Consider the following 22897-nt stretch of genomic DNA (forward strand, 5'->3'; position numbering starts at 1 on the left):
GGAGCACCACACTAACAAATTTTATTAGTGACACATAAAATAATAGGAACCTAATAAAAACAATAGCAGTTTTACACATAGTAAATTGTTAAGAAATATATAAATACAACAATAAGTATAGCTCTTTGTCTTGAAAATGACCTGAAGTTTTCTTAAGTATATATGCAGCTTGTATGTTATTGTGGAGGAGTAGGAGGAGAGTTTCCTGTAACACCGGATGTGGATGGATGTGGTTCATAACACATGGTAAAACTGAGGTAGCCGGTAGGTGGGTGTTTGAGGAGTGTGCATGTATGCTTCTTGTGTATTCCTATGCAGCTGTGTTTAGCTGGATTGAGTTTTCTGCCTTGACCTAGTGGTTCCCATGAATGAGACTCATTCACGAATAAGCAACCATGAAGTTTGCCTAATGCTCAAATATTCTCTGGTATATCCATTACTTTGGAAAAAGCGTCTATTTCAGAAGAAGATTTATAACAGAACTGACCATAATAGAGGTGAAAAAGTAAATGACAAGTAGAAAATAAGTGCAACCAAAGTAATTGCTAACTTACTATCCATGATGAGCTGCCAAAATACTTCAGAGTATTTGCAGCTAAATATTAACAAGTATAAACCTGCATTTGTGCATACCCCTTATCATATAGACTTATTTCTTCTTTCCAATTTTTTCTTCCCTTCCTTTCTCTTATCCTGAATTCACTTTTTTCTTTCTCCTTTTTTTTTTTTTTTTTTTTGCCTTTGGGAACCTAAAGCAGTGCTTATCCTTCCTGATGGCACTTATGGCTTTAAGAGGTTACTGCCTGCTGTCAACAAAGATGCCTGCCTTGCCTAAAGGAAAATATTCATCGTAGCTCTAAGATAGTCCCTCCAAACAAAAAGGAGAAAGCCTATACAATTAATTCCTCTTTCCTTCTGAAGTCTTTTCTGCCTAATCTACTCAGAAAAGGAAAACTTTTTTGCATTTTACAGTAGCAACACCTTCTACCTTATTTACAATAAATGTTCTTCACTATGAAAAAATACATAAAGAAATGTAGACTCAATGCACTGATGTATTTTAACTTGACAACTATACATTTATTATTTTTGTATACATATTCCATGGCGCTTTTTTGGAGGGATGAACTAATTTTAATGAAATGTTGTTTAATAGCAGAGACTATTGTATCAGTAAGCTCACTGTCATCACTGGGCTGTTAAGTGACTTGAGTGCAGGAACTATATGTCCCATTTGTTTTTGTGTCGCAGGTATGCAGTAGGAATTTGTGAAATGAATATTCAACCTTGAAACAAAATAGAAATCCATAAAACTTTCAAGTAATGCATCTTTTAAAAATCTCTGTTGTTTAAAATAAATTTTAGTAAAATTTGATATACGATTATTTGATCCCAATTCACTAAAACACTGTCTTTTTATGACAATATAGTTATTTCATATTTTGTAGATTTTATCAAAGATTTATTAAGACTAGAAAGAAGTAATAATACCAGCAATGATTAAAATAGGAGAGAGTACATAAGAACATACTCCCAGCAGCTCCCAACCACAACTCAGAAGCAATTAAATGGCATATAAATTAAACTTACCTAGTTCAGGGTCCTTTAAACAAGAATTTTATATTTCCATTACCTTTCAGCATCTACATCAACAGGTTATTTCTGATATTTTTCTCTCATATAATTGTAGGAGAAACATTTTCTGAAAGAAGAGAAAAGTAAACTCAGTCAGGAATTGAGTACTGTTGCCACAGAAAAAAACAAGATGGCTGGGGAGTTGGAAGTTCTGCGATCTCAGGAACGCCGTTTGAAAGAAAAGGTTACTAATATGGAAGTTGCTCTGGATAAGGTAATTATTAACTAAACATATGAAGTAATTATCAACTAAATAGTTATTAACCAAATAGAATTGTTCTGAACAAAAGCTCTATGTAGACAGGAACTGAAGTATCAATTTGTGTTGTATCCCAATCACCTAGCACAAAGGAAAACCCTATCCTATTAGAGAAGGCGTTTCTGAATTTTAAAATGTGGTCATAATGCATACTTTTTGCCAAGTTTTCTTTTTCAGGCTAACATAGTCACAGGAGCAGTAAGATCAAAGATGTAAGATGTTCCTGATATCCATAGTGACATGAATAAGTAAAAAGGTCTCCATGAGCACCTGATTTACCACCAAAAAGTGACTTGGGTACTTGGTAGAATACAGTCTCTTAATAATGTCAATAAAATGATAAAGTAATGCTAATGGCTGGCACTTTGTGGGGTCCAGAAAGTGCATGTAGGAAACATAGCTTAAAGAATGAGAAGGATCAGTGATACTTTTTGTCATTGCCGTTTATTGTAGAGAAATAAATCTCCCTTCCTGTCACCTAGAAACTCTGGAAGCCTAAAATTGTACCAAAACCATCCTTGATTGCTAAGAAAACAGTGCCTTTATGGTTAGATACAATAATCTGGGATCTCATCTCTGCTACCTTTGTTTCTTAAAACATGCTATATTGACTCTGTGAATTTCAGTTGTGGTTATTTTTTAAATTTTATTTTATTTTATTTTATTTTTTTGAGACGGAGTCTCGCTCTGTCGCCAGGCTGGAGTGCAGTGGCACGATCTCGGCTCACTGCAACCTCCGCCTCCCGGGTTCAAACGATTCTCCTGCGTCAGCCTCCCGAGTAGCTGGGACTACAGTTGTGCACCACCATGCCCAGTTAATTTTTGTATTTTTAGTAGAGACGGGGTTTCACCATGTTGGCCAGGATGGATGGTCTCCATCTCTTGACCTCGTGATCCGCCCGCCTCGGCCTCCCAAAGTGCTGGGATTACAGATGTGAGCCACCATGCCCAGCCAGTTATGGTTATTTTAATATAAATTTTTATACTTTGGTAAAGCTGTTTGCTCATTCCATCCTTAGTTCATTCATTGTTTGCCCTTCACATACTAAAAGCTACGTATTTGCTGGGGGTATAGAGGATAAAAACATGGCCTCCAGTTGCTCACAGTTCACTAAATAAAACAGATAAATAGATCATTGTAATATAGTTTGGTAGAAGGGCAGGAAGATTTTCTGAAGAGATGGCAGCTCTGCATTCATAGGTTAATAAAATATAAGTGCATAAAGAATGCAAGATAAACCATTTATGATTGCTCCATTTGTAGGCATCTTTGCAGTTTGCAGAATGTCAAGATATAATACAGCGTCAGGAGCAAGAATCAGTGCGCTTAAAACTTCAACACACGTTGGATATAAAAGTAAGGTCATCATAAATAGTAGTTTAAGCAAAAATAATGCCATTCTTTGATATGCTTTTATATTTTCTTGTGTACCCTAGGTACACATTCAAGTATATTTCAACATAGCAATGATAAGATCTGTACATTGTTATATACTATACCTATCCTTTTCATATATGGTAACAAATAGAAGCACCACTATCCTTAGTTTAAAATAGGTGAGTTTAGAATAGGTGAGTTTAAAATAGGTGAGTGAAGGTACTAGTGAAGTTTACGAGTACCTGCATGGGAATACCCAAAGCAAGAGTTTTCCATGCTCAGGAGTCAAGCGAGTACAAAACCCTAAGTGCAAATATATTTGCTTGTTTGGGGAATAGCAAAAGTGATGTAATCTACATGACAAAACATTTTTTTTTTAAATCGTACATTTTACACTGAAATATATGTCTATTTTAAGAAGTGTACTTTAAAGCTACAGACATATTTTAAAATCTCAATAATGGATTTTGCCTGTGAAATAAAAAAATACATTTTGATTTCACATTTCTTTATAATTGTAGGCTGGCAGTTATTTTGCTTACCTCTATATTGTTTTCCAGGAACTTCAGGGCCCTGGATACACCTCAAATTCTTCATTGAAACCACGCCTTCTCCAGCCAGCATCTGTTACTCGTTCTCATTCTAATGTACCATCTTCGCAGTCTACAGCCAGCTTCCTGTCTCATGTAAGTAACCAGTCTTATGATCCATTACGCAAATGACATATATGTAAGTAATTTTAAATTGGAAAGAATTACGTTAAAAAATAATATCTCTATATCCATAGCATTTTCAATTACTAGATTTTAGATTTATACATTTTCCTATAAATTCAATGGAGTCCAGGTGAATAAAAATATTTTCTTCACTATTTGGTGTTTTCTTATCTTCAATTCTTTGGTTATTTCCATCACAAGAATTTCCAGATTACAAAGCAAATAGTGAGATGGCTAAAATAAACATCACTTCAAAAGGCAAAGGCAAGTTGGTGGTATATTTAATAGTCTACCACAATGAAAATTATTTGCTATATGTGGTTTCTTTGTTAACTTATTTATAACAGAATTTTATTAATTATAAGACACTTTTATTCCCTTTAATTAAAATATTAGAAACTTTGGAAATTTTTTAGTTTAATCTTTTATACTTTTAATGCTCAGAAAAAAATATGTGCAATGTAAAATTCAAGTTTGTTTTCTCTGAAAATATGTATTTATGAAACCACAAATCCCTTGCAACCAGTATTCAACTGTAAAGAAATAAGGCATTCCATAAATCACACATGAAAATCAATTAAATTAGTTAAAAGTCCTATCTTACATATGGCAACAGGATCACCAGTAATCTGTTGTTTCACCTGTACCATTTAAATGAAAATTATATACTGTTTAAATGACTAAAATGGAATCCTCTCACACACTTAATATGTGTGCGCTGAAACATAAGCTATCATACAACAAAGAGTAGTCTATCAAACAATAGAATAATAATATTAGTGTTAGAAGTTAAGCATGTTTCCCTCTGGACACTGAAATTCAGAGATGCACAGGGGAAGGGCAGGAGACTGCTGCTTTTTAAGTGTTATGAAATCATTTTATTTTTAAAAATATGTACATGTTCCATTGATAAAAATTAAATTACCCTCCCCTTTCCAAAAGTAATTTTGCACATCAAGCAACAACAAAGAACATTTGACCAGGAGTCATTGGAACCATATTTTTAACTCTTTGTGTGACCTTGGGAGAGTCAGTTAAATATATTGCACCTTGTTCTTTTCCTCTCTAACGAGTAGTCTGGACAAGATGACCTCTAGGGTCACCAAGAAAGATTAGCTCTGAAATTCTGTGATTTTTAATTACCCAAAATCTATTAGATTTTTCCTAGCAGCTTAATATATAGATTGTACTTGATTATTAAGAATGGCATCCATCACTGAAAAAGTACTAGTCATTAGCTTGTTTAACTTTAAATTTTAACTTAAGTATTTATTTGTTTATTTATTTATTTTTTCCTGAGACAGAGTCTTGCTCTGTCACTGAGGCTGGAGTGCAATGGTGCAGTCATGCTCACTGCAGCTTGAACCAGCCAGAATCAAGCAATCCTCCTACCTTAGCCTCCCTAGTAACTGGGACTAAAGGTGCGTGCCACCACGCCTGGCTAATTTTTGTATTTTTTATAGAAACAGAGTTTCACTATGTTGCCCAGGCTTGTCTCAAACTCCTGGGCTCAAGCAATCCTCCCACCTTGGCCTCCCAAAGTGCTGAGATTACAGGTGTGAGCCACTGCTCTTGGCCTCAGCTTAAGTTTTTAAATAATAATTCTAACAGCAAAAATGAATTAGATTTTTAAAATATACTGTCAGACATGCTTTATACAATTAATTCCTTCTCTTAAAAATGTTTATTATATAATTTTACACAATAAAAGTAATATTCATTCTTTGTTTTGTTCACTGATGTTTCCCAAGTACCTATAACAGTGTCTAGCATATATTCAATAAATATTTATCTCATAGATGAATGAATTCACTGTAGAACATTGTCTTCAGGTCTCCATTACTTCCACTGATAAGTCAATTGTAAATCTTGTTGTTGCTGTTTTGGAGGTAGTTTTTTCTCTGACTGTTTTCAAGATTTTCTCTTTGTTTTGGTGTATAACAGTTTGCCTATCATGTGCCTAGATGTGCTGGTCTTTATATCTATCTTTCTTAAGGGTAGTGGTCTTCTTGATGCATGGATTGAAATCTTCATCAATTTGAGAAAAGTTTCATCCCTTATCTACTCAGTTTGTTTTCTCTATTTTCTTTTTTCCCTCTGGGACTCTAACACATGTATTAATTGTTTTTTCATCATGCCTTATATGTCTTTATATCTTTACACTTTTGCCCATCCTTTTGTCTCTCTGTGCTTTCCTGGCCTATTTTCCAGATAATTAATTCTCCCTTCACCTGAGTCTAATCTATTAAACCCATCAATTAAGTTCTTCATTTTAGAAATTGTGGTATTTAGTACTAGATTTCCATTTAATTCATGTTTTTTAACAAGTTCTTTACAGAAATTCTCAATATTATCTTTTACTTTTTTGTATTGTTAAGTATATGTTATGGTCCATGTGTTTGTATTTTCCCTTAGATTCATATGTTGAAACCTAAACCCCGAGGTGGAACCAATGGGAGGTGATTGGGTCATAAGGGCTCTGCCCTTACAAATGGTATTAGTGCCCTTTTTTTTTTTTTTTTTTTTTTTTTTTTGAGACAGAGTATTGCTCTGTTGCCCAGGCTGGGGTGCAGTGGCACAATCTCAGCTCACCACAAGCTCCACCTTCCGGGTTCTCGCCATTCTCCTGCCTCAGCCTCCCGAGTAGCTGGGACTACAGGTGCCCACCACCTCGCCTGGCTAATTTTTTTTTTTTTTTTTTTTTTGGATATTTAGTAGAGACGGGGTTTCACTGTGTTAGCCAGGATGGTCTCCATCTCCTGACCTCAGGATCCGCCCACCTCAGCCTCCCAAAGTGCTGGGATTACAGGCCTGAGCCACTGCGCCCGGCATTAGTGCCCTTTTATAAAACAGGCTTGAGAGAGCTTGTTTGCCCCTTCTCCCATGTGAGGACACATAGAAGGTGCCATCTATGAGGAAGAGCTCCTCACCAAATGCTGAATCTGCTGGCATCTTGATCTTGCACTTCCCAGCCTGAACTGTGAACAATAAATTTCTGTTGTTGATAAATTACCCACTCTAAGATATTTTCCTATAACAACCCAAACAGAGTAAGAAAATAACTGTTTTAAAAATTGGCACATGATAATTATATGATTTGAATCCCCTCCGAGCCTGTGTCGATTTTTTCCGTTGGTTTCTAGTCACTTTGTTGTTTGGTCTCTTTGCTTCCTCTTTAAATAATTGAGTCTGGACATTGTATGTGAAAAAATTACAGAGATAATTTTGGGTTCTAGGCGATTTTGTTTCTTTTTTTAATTTTTAAAAATTATACTTTAACTTCTGGGATACATGTGCAGAACGTGCAGGTTTGTTACATAGGTATACATGTGCCATGGTGGTTTGCTGCACCGATCAACCCATCATCTACATTAGGTATTTCTCCTAATGCTATCCCTCCCCTAGCCCCTCACCCCCTGACAGGCCCTATTGTGTAATGTTCCCCTCCCTGTGTCCATGTGTTCCCATTTTTCAACTCCCACTTATGAGTGAGAACATGCGGTGTTTGGTTTTCTGTTCTTGTGTTAGTTTGCTGAGAACGATGGTTTCCAGCTTCATTCATGTCCCTGCAAAGGACATAAACTCATCCTTTTTTATGGGTGCATAGTATTCCATGGTGTGTATGTGCCATGTGCCTGGATAGACTGGATAAAGTCTATCCAGGCACATTATCCAGTCTATCATTGCTGGGCATTTAGGTTGGTTCCAAGTCTTTGCTATTGTGAATAGTGCCGCAATAAACATACATGTGCATGTGTCTTTATAGCAGAATGATTTATGATCCTTTGGATATATATCCAGTAATGGGATTGCTAGGTCAAATGGTGTTTCTGGTTCTAGATCCTTGAGGAATTGCCACACTGTCTTCCACAATGGTTGAACTAATTTACACTTCCACCAACAGTGTAAAAGCATTCCTATTTCTCTACATCCTCTCCAGCGTTTGTTTTTTCCTGACTTTTTAAGATCGCCATTCTAACTGGCATGAGATGGTATCTCATTTTGGTTTTGATTTGCATTTCTCTAATGACCAGTGATGATGAGCTTTTTTTCATGTTGGTTGGCCTCATAAATATCTTCTTCTGAGAAGTGTCTGTTCATAGCCTTCACCCACTTTTTGATGGAATTGTTTGTTTTTTTCTTGTAAATTTGTTGAAGTTTTTTGTAGATTCTGGATATTAGCCCTTTGTCAGATAGATAGATTGCAAAAATTTTCTCTCATTCTGTATGTTGCCTGTTCACTCTGATGATAGTTTCTTTTTTTTTTTTTTTTTTTTTTTTGAGACGGAGTCTTGTTCTGTCACCAGTCTAGAGTGCAGTGACATAATCTCTGCCCACTGCAACCTCCGCCTCCCGGGTTCAAGTGATTCTCCTGCCTCAGCCTCCTGAGTAGCTGGGACTACAGGCACGTGCCACCATGCCCAGCTATTTTTTGTATTTTTAGTAGAAACACGGTTTCACCATGTTGGCCAGGATGGTCTCAATCTCTTGACCTTGTGATCCACCCAGCTTGGCCTCCCAAAGCGTTGGGATTACAGGCGTGAGCCACTGCATCAGCCTAGTTTATTTTGCTGTGAAGAAGCTCTTTAGTTTAATTAGATCCCATTTGTCAATTTTGGCTTTTGTTGTCATTGCTTTTGGTGTTTTAGTCATGAAGTCTTTGCCCATGCCTATGTCCTGAATGGTATTGCCTAGGTTCTCTTCTAGGGTTTTTATGGTTTTAGGTCTTACGTTTAAGTCTTTAATCCATCTTGAGTTAATTTTTGTATAAGGTGTAAGGAAACAGTTTCAGTTTTTTGTATATGGCTAACCAGTTTTCCCAACACCATTTATTAAATAGAGAATCCTTTCCCCATTTCTTGTTTTTGTTGGGTTTGTCAAAGATCAGATGGTTGTAGATGCGTGGCATTATTTCTGAAGCCTCTGTTCTGTTCCAGTGGTCTATATATCTGTTTTGGTACCAGTACCATGCTGTTTTGGTTACTGTAGCCTTGTTATATTGTTGAAGTCAGGTAGCAGGATGCCTCCAGCTTTGTTCTTTTTGTTTAGGATTGTTTTGACCATATGGGCTCTTTTTTGGTTCCATATGAAATTTAAAGTAGTTTTTTCTAATTTTTTGAAGAAAGTCAATGGTAGCTTGATGGGGATATCATTGAATCTACCAATTACTTTGGACAGTATGGCCATTTTCACGATATTGATTCTTCCTATCCATGAGCATCAAATATTTTTCCATTTGTTTGTGTCCTCTTTTTTAAGATTTGTAGAAATCAAAATATTTATTCACATAATTTTAAACTAAAGTTAAAGCTAATAAATCTTCCATGGTAATGATTTAAGTGCAAGTGATGCTTGGCTTTCTTTCACATTCATTTCTTTTCTTCTGAGTGAAGGCATATCAGTTATTCTTGAACAAGTCAATACAGCTCTGCAAAAGGGAGTCATTGTTCCTGGCATGTTTTATTTCCAGTTCAGACATTTCAATGAGAATCTTTCTAAATGCTGCCACTCTCTTCGGTTTGAAATTTATCACTTCTTCTTTTGCAGATTTGGAAAGCTGTTCAGATTTCGGGCAGCACTCCTGCTGGTGTGCCTCAGCCAATTCGACGTCTTTGCTCTTTAACCGGGCCTTATCCAGAGCTTTGTTTGAGTTCTCATAATCAATGAGGGCTTTGGTGTGTCTGTATAAGAGATCCTTAGCAGCTTCGATGTTGAGCATGTAGTATCAGAGGAGCTCTGTTAGCTTCAGATCTTCATCTGATGAAACCTGACCCTCTACTTTCCTAAGTTTGTCAAATAGCACAGCAACCTTCAATAGGTACTTTTTGATGACTGTGGGCTCTTCTAAAGCCAGGCAATGTAAGCAGGCTGCAGTGTGGATATAGACATCGGCAACAATTTTTATGAGATCTGGTCATTTTGTCAGCTTTCACACAAGAATCGTTGATCCTATTGTAATAGTTAGTAAGTAAGTTCTTCTCTTGCTCAAAGAAGTCATCTACCTCCCTAACTCCAGTAAAAAGGACTTCTTCAGCACTTTTCACCACACTTTTGAAGAAGCCACCAAACATTTCTTTAGTATTTTTCCACCTAACACTTAGGCTTCCAGTTCTTGTTTCATCTTGGCAAATTCTTCTTTGGTCATAGACCCTTCACCCTCTCCCGGTTTCTGCATCTTCTCTCGAGGACCATTGAAGTCGGGCTTCATAGCAACAAGTGGAATAATAAGCCCAGCGTAGTCTGTTGTTTCAATAAAAGTGTCATATAGCCACACAAAGTCTTCATGTTGCCTTGTAACAGAAAACTCTGGGCTCTGAAACATGGGCAATGTGGTCTTTGTGTGCACTGTAAATTTGACTTTATCTCTCTCACTGAGCACATCAGGTATGTCAACCTGAAGCGAGGGATCAACATTCAGGTCCAGAGATACAGATGTCAGCTATTCATCAGCTTCCCAGCTGGGGCACATCAGGCACTGGCTGCAGGACAAGCCTGCAGCTCTTGAGCTCCTGCCCACCAGTCTTCATAAACTCACTTTTGGTCCAAATTTCACTTACGACTCACTGTGGCACAAGACAATACCACCAGCAAAGCTGCCTCTTCAAAAGATTTAATGGCTTACATGTTCGTGTCCTCCCTTATTTCCTCGAGCAGTGGTTTGTAGTTTTCCTTGGAGAGGTCCCTCACATCCCTTGTTAGTTGTATTCCTAGGTAATTTATTCTCTTTGTAGCAATTATGAATGAGAGTTCACTCATGATTTGGCTCTCTGCTTGTCTATTACTGGTGTATAGGAATGCTTGTGATTTTTGCCCATTGATTTTGTATCCTGAGACTTTGCTGAAGTTACTTATCAGCTTAAGGAGATTTTGGGCTGAGGCGATAGGGTTTTCTAAATATACAATCATGTCATCTGCAAACAGAGACAATTTCACTTCTTCTCTTCCTATTTGAATATCCTTTATTTCTTTCTCTTGCCTGATTGCCCTGGCCAGAACTTCCAATACTATGTTGAATAGGAGTGGTGAGAGAGGGCATCCTTGTCTTGTGCCAGTTTTCAAAGGGAATGCTTCCAGCTTTTGCCCATATTTTTTGTTGTTTTCTAAAGTTTTCTCTTTATGTAGCTTTCCGTTCTTTCATGGATACAACACTTTCTTGGTTTGTTTGTTTGTTTGTTTTGTTTTTTGAGATGGAGTCTCACTCTGTCACCCAGGCTGGAGTGCAGTTGCGTGATCTCGGCTCACTGTGACCTCTGTCTCCTGGGTTCAAGCAATTCTCATGCCTCAGTCTCCTGAGTAGCTGGGATTACAGGCACCCGCCACCACACCTGGCTAATTTTTGTATTTTTAGTAGAGATGGGGTTTTGCCATGTTGGCCAGGCTGGTCTCAAGTGATCCGCCTGCCTCGGCCTCCCAAACTATTTGGATTACAAGCTTGAGCCACCATGTCCAGCCAATACTTTCTTGTTTCTCTTTAAGGATATTAACTTTGGTTTTTAAATAATTTTTTGTGTTACCTGAATTATTAATGTTTCTTGGAATTCATTGTTTTGTTTTTGTAGAGACTTTCTTTTAATGCTTGGTGACCCTTGGATGTCCATTCATATTTAAGACTGAGGCCCTAAAAAGCTATCCAAAGCTTTATGTAAGGTTGTCAGGGCTTTTCAACTGGTAGATGGTTAGGTATTGCTTTTTTATTGAAGGACCCAAAAATTTTCTATAGGTCTTTATTCTTGGGCTGATCAGTTTCCCTAAAGAGGGATCTCTTATTCCTGACTTATAGGTATAAATCTGTCAGAATTCTGTGACGTGAGTGGGAGAGGAAGTCTAGGGTAACTATTAACATATATCTATGCAGTCTCACTTAATACTCATATTTAACATTTGCAACCTTACTCCGGCTATACAAGATAGATATCTCTATGGAGTCCAAAGTCCTTTGGTTCAACCTTACCCAAAGATTAAGCCTCTAAATTCATTTAGGGGGAAAGAATGAATGATCACCTGAGTATATGGAGACAGCTTCTGGGATTCTAACAGCTTCTCCTATAGACTTAGCCAATCCTCCAATTTTGCTGCCCTGTTTCTTACCCTGGACTTTGAAATACATGAGACTTCCAATTCGTGAGCCTTCCTGGAATACTCAGAGGCATGGTAGCTTGCTTCACATTGGCAGCTTCTGTGCAGGTACTGTAAGTTTTAACTTCATTTTGCTAAATTAATTATGAATTATCCATATGCCTGCCATCTCCCAAAATTTTGTTAGCATTACTAATCTATTATTATCTGTCCTTTCCTCTTTACCCTTCTTAATTCCTTTAGTGTCATTTTAGTGGGGCTTAGGATAGTACAGAAATTAATGCCAAGTTTATAAGCAGAATATTACTGTTTACATTGTTCTACATTGCCCCTTCATTTATTATTTATCTTTATTTTAGTCTCTTTATTTTACAATTCTAATAATAGCTTAGATTTACTGAAAACTCCTTTGCCAGGCACAGTGCAAAGTACTTTGGAGATTAGTTCATTTCCCACAACTACTTAACATGAGGTAAGTGCTATTACTATACCTGTTTTACAGACAGGGGAAATGAGGCTTGAAGAAGCTAAGTGACTTACACATGGTTTACACAGCAAAAAGACACTTGAGTCTGGGCACTGTGGTTAATGCTTGAAATTCCAACACTTTGTAGGGACTGAGGCTGGAGGGTTGCTTGAGACCAGGAGTTTGAGACCAGTCTGGGCAAAGTAGTGAGACCTCGTCTCTACAAAAAATAAAAAAAATTATTCAGACATGTTGGCATTTGCTTGTAGTCCTAGTCAGGAGGCCGAGGCAGAAGGATTGCTTGAATCCATGAGTACAAGGTTGCAGTGCCTGGGCAGCAGAGTAGGACTCTCTCTCTCTCAAAAAAAAAATAATAATAATAGTAATAATTTCGGCAAGACTTATCCAGACAGCCTGAGTCCAGAACTTATGTCCTTAATTATTATACTGTACTGTTTCTCTACATTATACAGCTGATTGATGTTTATAAAAATAATTTTAAGTTGATGATGTAAATAGATACCCTATATGAACGATTATTGTATTTCATTAGTCTTTGTGAATGAGGATCATAGAGTTTTAAAGATTCAAAGGCAGTTGAAATTACCCAGGTGATTTTCTTGTGTTAAAAGTAAGAAAGTAGGAAAACCAGAAAAGTAATGTTATGTGATTTGGCCCAAACTCAAACACCTAGAACATGTTATTACTGTATCTTTGTGTGTGTACACACGTACACATATACATACATATACACATATATATAACTGATAGTTTGATATAGGAGCATTTTAGATTAATATTTCAAATACTGGCTATTTTAACATAAGAAATAAAATATATCTAGGATGATAGAATTGATTTTGGTTGTGTATCAGATTCTATTCCTATGCACTACAATTTGTTACTGCTGTGCTTGATCTTTGCCAATGAAATATACATGATGTGGGCAAGATTTTTAGCAATGCTTCATAACTTTTTTCCTGTTTCCTGTCCATCTATTCCTAATATATTATGTAAATGGTATACTTATGTTCCATTTTTATTACAATGTTCTAAAAGGAATATAAATATAAGAGATGAGTTTGGGGCAGACATTCTCAAAATAGAATGGTTGAATTCAAGCTGAATGAGATCAAGCTGTTATTTTTAGCTTTTTCATTTATCTTCTATCTTTGGAGAATGGAGACAGAACTGGTTGAGGAGTACACTCTCCCTAGGCCTCACTTATCTTACATCATGACTGATGACTCATAAGTTTGCCTGTAATAGACTTAAGGCCATTAGAAAAAACAGTATTGGAGAAGATAGAAGTACATTAAAGATATAATTTATGAAAAATTTTAGAAACAAGTCTAACATAAAATGATTTCAGAGTCAATGTTTTCAGAGTCACAATGTAATAGGAAACTAACCAAACCACAAAACAAACCTTAAGCTTAACAACTTAATGTATATGCTTGTATTCTTCCTATAGCACAAAAAGCTGTACAAGTTTTACCCTGCAAATATATGTGCCCTAGAAATAGCCTTAATGTGTCTCCTAAGGCAGCAGTTCCCAACCTTTTTGGCACCAGTGACCAGTTTCATGAAAGACAGTTTTTCCATGGAACAGGTTGAGGCGGGGGATGATTTTGGGATGATTTAAGTGCATTACATTTATTGTGCACTTTATTTCTATTATTATTACACTGTAATATATAATGAAATAATTATACAACTCACCATATTGTGGAATCAGTGGGGTCCCTGAGCATGTTTTCCTGCAACTAGATGGTCCCATCTGGAGGTGATGGGAGACAGTGACACCCGAAGGGTGTTGCTTATGTCCAGTCTACTCCCTAATCTCATCTGGTTGCTGTCACTGCAGAAAACACTGCTTCACAAAGATAGGATGTTGGAAATGGAAGCAGGCTTTTCCATGCTTTTGTGGCAATCTCAGGATATTCTGCCTTGACTTTAATCCAGAATATAGGGAGATTTGAAGTTGTCTCAAACATACTTTTAAGGCCACTGTCATTTGCAATCTCAAGAAGCTGATCCTCTTCTAGCATGGACAAAGCCAGTGCACCTGGTTTATTCACAAATGGGTGACGGATCCATTCCTTCCCAGTTTGGGGGCCTTTTGTGGTTGGGAAGTAATGCTTAAACTCTTTTGAAAGCTGAGATAGGTGATCATGCACTAGCTGGGAGAAAGGAGGCCCTGGCACAGCCTCTTTCAAAATCTCTGATAATTTTGACACATGTCAAAAATCCCAATGTTAACTCATTGCTCCCATAATTCCAGTTTGACTTTGAATGCAGCCCCTTTATCTGCCAACTTGAACATAGTTGTTGTTCTCCCCTGAAGTGATAGATTGAGTTTGTTGAGCAAGTTGAATATGTCACACAAGTAAGCAAGTTTTGTGACCCACTCTGTGTCACTGAAATGTGCTGCCAGTGGTGACTTTTTCTAAAAGAAATCTCTGGAGTGGCTCTCATAACCCAAAAACTCTGGTCAGTGATCTACCTTTAGAAAGCCATCTCACTTCTGTGTATAAGAGAAGACGTGTATGCTGTGGGTGTATCTCCTCGCAGAGCTGTGTGAAAAGATGAGTTAAAGGCATGTACTTTAGTGTGGTTAATAATTTTAATCACATCCTGCAAAACATTGTTAAGTTCAGGTGACATTTTTCAGCTAGCCAGCATCTCTCTGTGGAAGACACAGTGCATAAACTCACATTCAGAATCGACCTCTTTGACCAGAGCAGTGAAACCAGAAAGCTGTCCAGTCATGGCAACCGCTCTGTCCATGCATATACCAACACAAAATGACCAGTTTCCCTGATATGTAAACATTCAAAGACTTGAATAGTTCTGCAGCTGTGGTGTTGGTTGGCAGTAAAAGCACACATAACATGTGCTCCTGCACATCCTCCTGAAAAATATACAGCACAAAACAAGCATTGTTGCCTTGTTGTTAACATCAATAGACTTGTCAATTTGGATTGTGTACCATGGTGATTCATTAACCCTCTCTAACAATTGTGCCTCACTATTCTCTGCTATTTCATCTGTATGTCTAGTTATGGTGCTAGCTGAAAGAGGAACACATGTCACCTTTTGAACTGCAGCTTCTCCTAAAAGTTCACGACAAATGTATGTAGCAGCAGGCAGGATCAGCTCTTCACCAATAGTAAGGGGCTTCTTCACTTTCTCAATACAGTTAGCCACTAAGAATGATGCTCTCGGTGCAGACACATTTGGCGAAATGGTGGCATTCAATAATTGCTTCTGTTCTTCATGTTCACGGTTTTTTTTCTTTTGAAAAACTCCAAAGGCTTGTCTTTTAATGCATGGTCCTTTGTCTCCATGTGACAAAGCAGTTTTGAAGGTTTCATGGTTTCATTGGATAGCTGGTCATCACATATTATAAAAAGAGGGCTTCGAGAATTTGAATCGTCTATTGCAATGAACCTGTAATTTAAGTAGGACTCTTGGTATTTTCTTTTAAATGCAGCTTTCTTTTCAATGCAGCTTTCTTTTCTTTGGCAGTCTTAGAGCCTTCTGCTGTCTCATCATTGGGTCTTTCCCCCTTTTCAAAGAAGCTTTCCAGTGATGATTGTTTTTATCCATTTTGGCTAGGGTTCTCTTGTGGGCTTACCAAAACTGACTGAGACAAGTGTGCAGTGCAGGAAAGAGGTACAGGCAAAGTGGTAAATCAAATAATGGGCAGGACACACATGGACAAAAATCAGTGTCTAGTTCTGACTTAAACCCTGCCACCAGGTGCAGCTGTACAGTTGAAGTACATCAACTCACTTACCACTATAAAACCAGCCACCAGATGCAGCTTAATTGTTACTTGCCACATACTGATAGGGTTTTGATAAGTCTGTGAGTAATTGATTTATTATGGTCTTTGTGCAGTCAACCCTCTCTGCTAATGTTTTTCATTTTGTTTTTGTTTTTTTGAGACAGAGTCTCTCTCTGTTGCTCAGGCTGGAATGCAGTGGCACGATCTTGGCCCACCACAACCTCTGCCTCCCAGGTTCAAGCGATTCTTCTACCTCAGGCCCCCGAGTAGCTGGGACTACAGGCATACATGCTACCATGCCCAGCTAATTTTTGTATTTTTAGTAGAGACAGGGTTTTGCTATGTTGGCCAGGCTGGTCTCGAACTCCTGACCTCATGATCTGCCCACCTTGGCCTCCCAAAGTGCTGGGATTACAGGCGTGAGCCACTGCGCCCGGCTTTTGCTAATGTTAATCTGTATTTGCAGCCACTCCCCAGCACTAGCATCACTGCCTTAGCTCCACCTCAGATCATCAGGCATTAGATTCCCATAAGGAGTGTGCAACCTAGATCTCCTGCATATGCAGTTCACAAGAGGGTTCTCACTCCTATGAGAATCTAATGCCACCCCTGATCTGACAGGAGGCGGAGCTCAGGTGGTAATGTGAGTGATGGGGAGCAGCTATAAAGACAGATGAAGCTTCACTCACTCTCCCATCACTCACCTCCTGCTGTGTGGCCCCATTCCTCACAGACCATGGGCCAGTACCGGTCCAGGGTTTGGGGACCCTTGTTCTAAGGATCAAAGGACTGGGGTAGGGGAGAGCAGGATCCTTTGTTGGGCTCTGCTAACTTCAGGAAGAGCATGTGTTTATTTCTTTACAAGCCTGATAAGAGTTATATGAAACTATATTTTAGAACCATTTCCTAGCTATTTTCTTCTCTTTTTTTTCTTGAGATGGAGTTTTGCTCTTGTTGCCCAGGCTGGAGTGCCATGGCACGATCTCGGCTCACTGCAACCTCTGCCTCCCGGGTTCAAGCGATTCTCCTGCTTCAGCCTCCTAAGTAGCTGGGATTACAGGCGTGCACTACCACATCCAGCTAATTGTTTGTATTTTTAGTAAAGACGGGGTTTCACCATGTTGGCCAGGCTGGTCTCGAGCTCCTGACCTAGGTGATCCACCCGCCTTGGCCTCCCAGAGTGCTAGGACTACAGGCATGAGCCACCACACCCAGCAGTGCTATTTTCTAATTTTAAAAAGTGTATTTTGCTCATTTTATAAATCAAGGTATATTTCCTATGAATTAACCAATGAAGTATTTAACATGAATTAATAAAATCATTATAAGCTATGCAAACATTAAAAAGAAAGATTGATAATTTTGACTAAATAAAATTTAAATCGGCCAGGCATGGTGGTTCACATGGGAGCACTTTGGGAGGCCAAGGCGGGCAGATTGCTTGAGCCCAGGAATTGGACACCAGCCTGGCCAACATGGCAAAACCCCATCTCTCCAAAAAATACAAAAAAACCCAAAAATAGCCAGGTGTGGTGACGTGCACCTATAGTCCCAGCTACTCAGGAGACTGAGGCAGAATGATCAATTGAGCCTGAGAGGTCAAGGCGGCAGTGATCCGTGATCGCATCACTGCACTCCAGTTTGGGTGAAAGAATGAGACTCTGTCTCAGAGGAAAAAAAAAGACATTTCTATTGTTGTAGTGAATACCCAAAAATACAAGGTATAGGACACAGAAGAGGAAGCTTATTAAGAACTTCTGGAAAAGACATAAGGATTCTCAGTTGACTGCCTGCTCAGTCTCAGTCGGCGTTATTGTGTGGCAACCAAAAAAGGTTTCAACGATAGCATCTGGATCAAGCAAGGGGGACAGTTCTCTGCTCTGCTCAGAATTTTCCTGAGAACATTTAGCTTGAGGTGTGTGTCGGGAAGTAAGGAGGGGGTGTATGAGTGTAGGATAAAATAAGTATCATTTTTACAAGGTTATGTTATGCTTGTTTCTTATGACCCTAGGTGTTAGAACTGTGACCAGGGTTGGAAGGCGTATGGGTATGCAGGGAAGCTTTTCTTTAAAAGATTTGAAGCTATACAAAAATTAAACTCCCTTCCTTGATCTTTGGTGATCAAGCAAAGGCCAGATAAGCATATTACTAGAATGCCATAGAGAGAATTCTTCATCACTTTTGATATGGGAGTTGGACTAGAACCAAATGATTTTCAGAACGCCTCCAGCCTTGATATTTTTGTGGTTTTATACCCAAGCAAAGTATGGCTTATATGTAATGGAATATATAAAGACAATGATGATCAAATCAAGTCCTTGCCTCTGTGGAGCTTACATTTTCATTGGAGGAGCAACACACATAGAAGTTTGAAAGGTAAGTATTGGGATAAAGTCAATAAAAGAATGTCATAGGACTGATTATAATTAATTTCTAAGTGAATGGTAAATTGAATGTTTTTTTTTTTTTTTTTTTTTGAGACAGAGTCTCACTCTGTCCACCAGGCTGGAGTGCAATGGCACAATCTCGGCTCACTGCAAGCTCCGCCTCCCGGGTTCATGCCATTCTCCTGCCTCAGCCTCCCAAGTAGCTGGGACTACAGGTGCCTGCCACCATGCCCGGCTAATTTTTTGTATTTTTAGTAGAGATGGGGTTTCACCATGTTAGCCAGGATGGTCTCAATCTCCTGACCTCGTGATCTGCCCGCCTTGGCCTCCCAAAGTGCTGGGATTACAGGTGTGAGCCACCGTGCCCTGCCAATTGAATGCTTTTTCAAACCTCATGTCGGCCAGCACAGTGGCTCACGCCTGTAATCCCAGCACTTTGGGAAACCAAGATGCGTGGATCACCTGAGTCTAGGAGTTTGAGATCATCCAGGGCAACATGGCAAAACTCCATTCTACAAAAAAGTTAGCTGGTCATGCTGGTGCAGGCCTGTAGTCCTCAGCTACGGGGGTGCTGAGGCAGGAGGATTGCTTGAGACTGGGAGATGGAAGTTGCGGTAAACTGAGATCATGTCACTGCACTCCAGCCTAGGTGACAGAGTGGGACTCTGTCTCAAAAAACAAAACAAAACAAAAAAACCTTATGTATTGTACAGCATCAGTCACTCTCAAAGAACCTAGGTGCCACAGTGACAGGGGAGAACAACATATTTATATATGTTTATGGGTTTTACATTGCTCACTTATAATAAATGTCAATGGCTCAAAAATTTTAACAATAATTGCCAAAGCTTATTTGATAAACTTTCTGGTGGGCAGAAGATGGGAAGATAAGAAGTCCAGGTTATAACTAAGGTGAGTGAATATTGCCATAGAATAAGTTTTTCTTTATTAACTTTATGAGGTTTTATTCCATATTGGGTATTATGCATATTAGCGTGAGGGCAAGAACAAAACCAGTGTTTCGTAAAATTGGATCATCTTTTTAGAGACAAATGTTTTTATTCACAATTGACAAAGTGATTCACATCCTTATATTTTTAAGCAAATGAAGTCAAATTTAATAATTGAGTGGAGTCTAATTTATGAAACTTTAGACTGACTCATCATGACAATTTCCAGGTAAGATAGCCATCAGTAAACTGGAAAGACATACTTAGCACACATTCAGTGAGTTGGAACTCTCATATCTTCAGCTGGATATTATATTGGTTTATTAGTGGAGTTGAGAAGAGGAGAATATCAGGATTATATTATACCAGTAACATCAGCTCTTCGTTGGCATAAACCCTAGAAAATTAAAGCCCAATGAATAAAAAATCTGCAGTGTTCATCCCTCAGCAGCCAATCTGTGTGACAGGTGTAACTTTTCAGTGAGATGGACTCCTTCAGCTAGAATAGCTCAAGAATAGCCTGAGTCTACCTGCTCACCAGTGCACTCTGATCATTTGGTTTCCCCTCTTGATGTGCCTATTGAAAATGTCAGTATTCCTTATTATATTATAAATATTTATTGGGGTACACTATCAATCTGAAAATCTCATGTTATTCTTAAACACCAACTAACACAGTTTGAAAATATTGGATGTTTCTTTCCTCATCAGTAAGATGTGGGGAGTAGATTAACTCATCTCTAAAGAGCTCCTTAATTCTCAGGTTTTGTTGCTTTATCAAATTAGTTTAGCTTTAAACAAAGTATTGAAAGTTATTTTGTCCAGGTGTACTTGAAAATATTTAATGACATAGTAAGGATGTTCATACTACATTGTTAAAATTTTAAAACAAAAGTAGTTTAAAAATAAATGTAATTAGTTTGGCCCCATATGTGTATATGTGTCCATGCACATATAAATTAGATATAGTACTCTATTGATTATTTCCTGGTTATTATTGATTATCTCTGTGTAATAAGCTTGTGGGTGATTTTTTTGTTTTCCTCTTCTTGCTTTTCCATAATTTCTGTTTACCAGTTGCATTAATTTTGTGATAGGAGATAGCATAGAAATCTGAAAAAATAAGTGTCTTTGTAAATTGTTTTAACTCAGCACTCTACAAAAGCTAACACACTGAAGGAAGATCCAACAAGGGACCTGAAACAGCTTCTCCAAGAGTTGAGAAGCATGATCAATGAGGAGCCAGCTGTGTCTCTGAGCAAGACAGAGGAAGATGGAAGAACATCTCTGGGAGCCTTGTATGTGGCTGTGTAAGGCTGTGTGCACACAGAATGGGAAAGCTCATCTCTTGAATGGTTTGCCATTGAGTTATTCACATGTTACTCTCTGGGAGGGTGAGGTTTAAATGACTTTAAAAGGTATCTGAAGTTACTACCACAGAAAATAATATGAAAATGGAGGAGTTAAGCAAATGTAAAACAACTTGACACTAAGAGAAAACAATACAGTCATTCTATTCAGAAAATACCCAGTGCAAGGTGTCACCCAAAGTTATGTTTGTAAATTTTAATTCTCAAAAGACTTTATATCCATAGTCTTATTGATTGAGACAAGGCAGAGCAGGGTTTATTTATCCCATTTTGTAAATGGGAAAAACACATCTCAAAAGGTCGACGTGTCTGCAGCCACAAGTTCAATGGTGGAGATAAAACTAGAACCTTGAGAACTATATACTCTCCAAGTAGGAGATAATAGAAAATACTTCGTTTTCTCTGTATTCATGCCAATGACTTGATTTGATTATATCATATTAGTAAAAGATTAGATCCAGAAAGAATTCAGCCAGTTCACCAGCCCTTCTTTGCACATAGCTACAGACATTTAATGGGAGTCTCCTATTCTTTCAGAGAGTGGATTTTACTTTTTTGTGTTATCATTTAGCTTAGCTTAGCTTAAAGCATTTTAATATGGTATATATATTTTAGTGTTACAATAGCCCATTATTGTAATATTCATTTTCCGATTATATGACAAATACCTAAAAGTAATACTTCCTGAAATAATACCTATATATAAATAATCTCCAGTTTCTTATGATGTCCAATTCGTATTTACCTGAGGTAGCAAAATATTAGCTGAGTTTATCTAATTGTTAATTATTAGTAATAATAGTAAAACATTAGTAACAGTCCAGTTACCTTAGCATAACATTACATTATCTGAAGCACATAATGTCAGAAATGTCCCACTAGCCACTCCAACGAACATTTTCATTTTCAGAGCACTTTCATTTTTGTCATAACTATAATATGCCTTCCAAACCAGGGCAGTATTATTACACTTATTTAACAGATTTGTAAACTTAGGCATAGATTGACATGCCTCCTCCTATGAAGCAGAGGAAAAGCCAGAAGTAAAAGTTACAGACCCTTGCTCCCAGCACTGATTATTCTGAGGGATTACCAGGACTTCCCTGATCAGCTTCCACCACTCCAGCCACTAATGATGGGCTTGGACGCTATTGGACTGTATTGAACGTGAATATATTTGATCCCTACCTTTAGAGAGTTTATGTTAATTTGCTATAATCCTATAAATGACCTTGTCACTAAAGCCTAAACTCAGCGTAAAGCTTTTAAGAATTCATGGGAGGAAAGCATTTCTCTGTCGATGAACTCCAGAGCCCTTTGCAAAATTTGCTTGGAGGCCTAAAATCTACAGCTGTCACTAAAAGAAAAATTGAATATATGTAAGCAATTGATTAGTCTAAAAAAGACATGGATGAAATTGTGCTTTATATGATTAACTGAGAGTTATATTTTCTATACAGAGAGGATAGGGTAAGAGATTGCATTACTGAATCCAGCCTGAGATCAGACATGTGCCATAGGTAAGAAGAATCTGAGATTCTGAATCAAATTAATTGTCCAAATATTTTATATGTGGCCTTGTAATTTGAGAAGTCTGTTTGGACATAAGTTTACATGACACTTAATGGGCATATTGGGTTCGTTGTTTAACTGACTGTAAGAAAGATTTCAGTGAAATGTACTGAAGTAATTTAGTTTCTAGAAATCAACTCAATAGACATTTTTTCTTTAAAATTTGCTGATGTTTATCCATATGAAGCTATTATTATGGTATGCCATATCAAAAATGGAAGACTTTTTCTACATTTACACATATTTACAATGGCTTACATAACTTTTGAGAAAAGGATGATTCAGAAGGAAACTG

General features: G+C 37.8%; 1 protein-coding gene and 1 pseudogene across 24 annotated transcripts in view; one reads left to right on the plus strand and one right to left on the minus strand.

Moving 5' to 3' along the window:
• CCDC158 (coiled-coil domain containing 158) overlaps positions 1-22897 on the plus strand; it is a 110904-nt gene that overhangs the window by 66946 nt on the left and 21061 nt on the right. For 16 of the 24 annotated variants that reach the window (XM_055111389.2, XM_055111394.2, XM_055111396.2 and 13 more), the window contains 5 exons: positions 1691-1849; positions 3159-3251; positions 3833-3958; positions 20813-20958; positions 22491-22550. In XM_055111389.2, coding sequence (XP_054967364.2) covers positions 1691-1849; positions 3159-3251; positions 3833-3958; positions 20813-20958; positions 22491-22550 — 584 coding nt within the window. Of the gene's footprint in view, positions 1-1690; positions 1850-3158; positions 3252-3832; positions 3959-20812; positions 20971-22490; positions 22551-22897 lie in introns of all 24 variants that reach the window. The other 8 variants (XM_055111388.2, XM_055111385.2, XM_055111386.2 and 5 more) reach the window with 1 other exon arrangement.
• On the minus strand, positions 9249-17061 carry LOC103784012 (sorting nexin-5-like; annotated as a pseudogene).

The sequence above is a fragment of the Pan paniscus genome, chromosome 3 (genome assembly GCF_029289425.2).
Source record: "Pan paniscus chromosome 3, NHGRI_mPanPan1-v2.0_pri, whole genome shotgun sequence".
NCBI lineage: Eukaryota > Metazoa > Chordata > Mammalia > Primates > Hominidae > Pan > Pan paniscus.